The sequence below is a fragment of the Neltuma alba genome, unplaced genomic scaffold (assembly GCF_004799145.2).
Source record: "Neltuma alba isolate B1F8T4 unplaced genomic scaffold, ASM479914v2 tig00010182_pilon, whole genome shotgun sequence".
Lineage (NCBI taxonomy): Eukaryota > Viridiplantae > Streptophyta > Magnoliopsida > Fabales > Fabaceae > Neltuma > Neltuma alba.
Genome location: NW_021635123.1, coordinates 8,291 through 12,725, shown reverse-complemented (window position 1 = coordinate 12,725; position 4,435 = coordinate 8,291). Strand labels below are relative to the sequence as shown.

At 37.0% G+C, this 4,435-nt stretch overlaps 2 protein-coding genes across 2 annotated transcripts; both read left to right on the top strand.

The window, feature by feature from the left end:
• The first annotated feature begins 12 nt into the window (after positions 1 to 12).
• On the top strand, positions 13 to 1,212 carry LOC114754692 (zinc finger BED domain-containing protein RICESLEEPER 1-like). Its single transcript, XM_028943501.1, has 2 exons — positions 13 to 89; positions 603 to 1,212. Exon 2 carries the CDS (start codon positions 606 to 608, stop codon positions 1,092 to 1,094), a length of 489 nt encoding a protein of 162 aa, XP_028799334.1. The 5' UTR covers positions 13 to 89; positions 603 to 605; the 3' UTR covers positions 1,095 to 1,212.
• Positions 1,213 to 2,677: 1,465 nt separating this feature from the next.
• LOC114754691 (zinc finger BED domain-containing protein RICESLEEPER 2-like) lies at positions 2,678 to 4,226 on the top strand. Its single transcript, XM_028943500.1, has 2 exons — positions 2,678 to 4,084; positions 4,188 to 4,226. The coding sequence occupies exons 1-2, from the start codon at positions 2,678 to 2,680 to the stop codon at positions 4,224 to 4,226; spliced, it is 1,446 nt and encodes a 481-aa protein (XP_028799333.1).
• The last annotated feature ends 209 nt before the right edge of the window (positions 4,227 to 4,435 follow it).

Below are 4,435 nucleotides of genomic sequence, written 5' to 3'. Positions count from 1 at the left end.
ACGTCTGCTCCGATCTCCAGTGGTCGCGGCCCTGTCTCCAGACTCCAGTGCTCGCAAGTCGCAAGTCGCAACATCGAGTCCTCCTTCTGGTCAGTCCCCAGTCCCCACTCCTCAGTCATTATCATAAAATAAATGCCGTGTCTGTTGATTCTGTGCTAAACTGGAAAATTAATCCCCGCTTGAAGTGTTCATTTTTATTCTGCTTTTGATCATAAAATAAATGCTACGTGCTAAACTGGGAGCTATTTTCAAGTGAATTGATCCATCGCTATTTTCTGTGCTTTTGTTCATTTTTATTCTGCTTTTATTAGGCGGGGGTGGAACCGTGGAAGGCAGAGGGAGTTAGATGGGATAGGAATTTTTTGGGGAGGGGAAGGGGGGTGGCCAGAAGAAGAAGTCAGTGAAAGCTGGGAGCTATTTTCAAGTGAATTGATCCATAAATGAATTATACTGTTTGCAGAATTGATCCCCAGTGGTACCATGAAGCGAATACATGATTTTAGTTAATGCTGTACTGATACATGATTTTTTTTTCAATTTATTGTTCTGATTTTTTGCATCAATAATGGAATGCTAATATATGCTGTATGTTTCATTTCCAGTTAATGTCATCTCCGTTTGAGAGTGAAACAATGTCATCTAATTCAGTTCCTTCTAACGCTATTGTGGCTAGTCAACAAACACCAACAGATTCTAGTCAACAAACTAACGAAGGAAATGATGTTAATGATAGTATTATTCAAAAGAAGAGGCGAAAAACCTCAACCATTTGGGAGGAGTTTGATCAAGTTGAAACTGATAATGGGATCAAAGGGAAATGCAAGTATTGTAAACAACTATTCTCGTACTCAGGGAAGGGAGCTAGTACTAGCCATCTTCGAAGACATGTCACTGTCTGTTTGCAAAGAAAGTTGCTTGTTTCTTCACAAAGCAAGCAACCCACAATTCCATTTCAATCTTCCAATCTGAGCATTAATCCATTTTTGACACCGGGTGCTAGATATTCTAATGAAAAGATGAGGGAAATAATAGCTACTGCAATCATGGTGCATGAACATCCTTTTAATATTGTTGAGGATGAAGTTTGGATGTAGGGCTTTCAATATGCAAATTCTGAATTTCAAAAAGTATCTCGAAAGACAGCAAGAAATGATTGTTTAGCGATATATGAGGCAGAGAAGAAACAATTGAAGGCCTTATTAGAAGGTGTGAACAAGATTAGTGAAAGAGAGCCTTTCTGTCGTTCGCTTAGAGGTTCTCGCTCAAAAATTTATCCAAGCTATGCAGTAGAGCAAACTCGGGTCGTTCTCTTTTGGGAGCCTAAATTAGATGTCTAAGTTAGATTAATGCTATGCAGAGTAATGAAAAAGGGGTTTTTTGGTGTTTTTAGCCATTAATGAAATGCCAAAACTAAATGCAATGAATACTGATCTAAGTTACTATGTTTTTGGATTTTTCTAAGATAGTGGTGATGAAGTGAAGTTAATGATATGAAATCTCTTGAATATAGCTTTGAAGCAATCATAGTTCAAAATAATTTTGGGAGTAGAAATCACCAAGTCTTCTAATGAAAACCTTAAAGAACCCTTTAAGTCTAGGATCTTAATCAATGTCACTCATTTCATAAGATCCTATTAAGCTCACTTGGTGTGTGTATTAAGATTAATTAATGCACTTGGTTAAATGCAAGCTCAGATCAACTCAACAATCACACATTACCATGCAAGACAGAGAGTATCAAAAGGGATGCATAGCAACATATATGTAACCACATATATTAAAGCTCAAATTCAACATTAACTAATCCAATACACAAAACAATCATCCAGAATTGATTACAACCATAATCAAAATAGCTCAGCTCAAATTTACAAATCCTAGACCTAGAAATTCATAAATAAAGAACTAGAACTCATAGATGAAGCTAACTCCCCTTTGAAGCTCTTGGAACTCATGCTCCTTCCACCATATTCAAGAGTTGAGAGGCTTAGCTAGTCATAACTCTTGAACCAACTCCAACTAGATAATGTTCTTCATCCATGGTAGCAGCAGATGGAAGAAATGGAAATGGGATTAGGGTTTCTGAGGTGAAAATGAGAGAAGAGGATGAAAGATACGAAGGTGGAGGCTCTATCCTCGTCATCTGCTGTCATCATACCTAAAATAGGGTTTCTAACCCGAAACTTACGTGCATGGGTCGGTTTTTGGGGATGGGTAGGTCAAAATTTCCCGAAATGGTCGGGTCTGGAATTTGCTGCTCCGAGGGGTTCGCCGCGGCGAAGAATAGGTTCGCCGCGGCGAAACATGGCAGAGACCTGCCTTCACGGATGGGATTTCGCCGCGGCGAAGTGAGATGTTGGCCGCGGCGAACCTAGGCAGAGGATCTTCTCTTGTTTCTTTTGCCTTGAGTTCTTCAATTCTGACCCCAAATCTTTAGTGTCCTACAATAAAAAGTAACAAATTGAAGTATCAATTGTCCTAGAGGTTAATTGAATCCAATTAACAACCAATTATGACAATTTAATCCTCAAAATGACACTAACTCAAAGTAAGAACCATAAATCTCAGTTAAGCACAATTTTCACTTAAAAGGACCAGAAAGTATGACAAAAATCATGGATAATGATATGAAAAGAAATTAATATTTTGAGCTCAATCAATTAGTTTGACTACTGATATGTGGAAATCAGCTCACCAAGTAGCTGAATACATGGTCATCACCGGGCATTTCATTGATTCGGGATGGAATCTTCAGAAGCGAGTTTTGAGTTTTGTGAAAGTTCCTGCTCCTAGACGAGGCATTGATGTGGCAGATGCTATTTTCAAGTGTTTGAAGAGTTGGGGTATTGAAAACAAAGTGTTCTCTGTGTCAGTTGATAATGCTTCTTACAATGATTCTTGTTTAAGAGCTCTTAAGGACACTTTATCACTTAGTAGTTCATTACCTCTAGGTGGTGATTTGTTTCATGTTAGATGTTGTGCACACATATTAAACTTAATGGTGCAAGATGGCCTTGGAAGAATTAGGGACATTATACATAATGTTCGAGAGAGTGTGAAATATATCAATTATAATGACTCAAGGCTGAAAGCATTTTGTGATGTTGTTGAGCAGAAACGTTTGAAGGAAAGAAAGCTTATTCTTGATTGTCCAACGAGGTGGAATTCGACATATAGGATGCTGTCTATTGCTTTGAAGTTTAAGGTTGTCTTTCCTGATTATAAGGAAAGAGAGCCACATTATAACTATGCACCATCAGAAGAGGATTGGAATAAGGTTGAGAAGATTTGTAAACTTTTAGAAGTATTCAATCTAGCCACCCATATCATCTCAGGTAGTGAGTATCCTACTGCAAATTTGTACCTTCCTGAAGTGTGGAGAGTGAAGCAAGTAATTGACAATGCTATAGAAGATGGTGATTTCTTCATAAGAGAAATGGCAGCTTCAATGAAAGAGAAGTTTGACAAATATTGGGGAGAATGTAATATGCTAATGGCCATTGCAAGTGTTTTGGATCCCAGGTGCAAATTATATGTTGTTAATTATTGCTTTCCTTTGATTTATAAGCCTGATTATGTGGCTTCTGAGAATATAGATAAAGTAGTGAGTGCTTTGAGATCAATGTATGATGAGTATGTAAGCATGTACAAAGGAGACACAATGGGTAATAATAAAGTTGATAATGCTAGTAATAACTCTTCTGCCGATGCATCTGGTTCTTCTATAGTTACTGGATTTGATCAAATCATGAGTATTGTTCGTGAAAAGCAAGCAGTCCCACCAATGAAATCAGAATTGGAAGCTTATCTTGAGGATGGTGTTTACATTCCTGATGGTAATTCTAACTCCTTCAGTGCCTTGGAATGGTGGAAAAATAATAGCATGAAGTATAAGATTTTATCTAAGATGGCTGCTGACATATTAGCTATTCCAATCTCAACCATAGCATCGGAGTCCACTTTTAGTGCTGGAGGTAGAGTTATCGATGAATATCGTTCCAAATTGAATGAAGAATCAATTGAAGTGCTTATTTGTGGTGGGGATTGGCTTCGCAATAAGTATGGCTTGAGGAAAAAACCAAAGGTATAAATTTTATACTGTAAAAGTTATATCGTTTCTTATTCTTCTTACTTCTTAAATTGTGATATGATCTAATATTATACATTTGATTTGTTTTTTTTTGAAGGTGCTCGAACAAGATGAAGAAATTATATTGAAAATTTGATGATTTGCTACTGGTGGCTATTCTTCTTAAACTTGTTTGTAATGTTGTTGTACTTGGTATGTTCTTGTTGAATGTTAATTAATAACATTATTTCAACTTGTATTTTAAGTACTTGAGTTGTGGATTGTGATTTTATTTGAGTTTATTTAGTTGTATGTTCTCTCTCTTTTTTTCCTGTTTGGCAACTATGTTTCAGATCACAAGTGGCC

Excerpts from the sequence above, each read along its gene's own strand:
- LOC114754692 (XM_028943501.1), top strand. The coding sequence starts at position 606 with ATGTCATCTCCGTTTGAGAGTGAAACAATGTCATCTAATTCAGTTCCT.
- LOC114754691 (XM_028943500.1), top strand. The coding sequence starts at position 2,678 with ATGTGGAAATCAGCTCACCAAGTAGCTGAATACATGGTCATCACCGGG. Across the intron at positions 4,085-4,187 it reads GCTTGAGGAAAAAACCAAAG|GTGCTCGAACAAGATGAAGA; the intron begins GTATAAATTTTA and ends TTTTTTTTGAAG.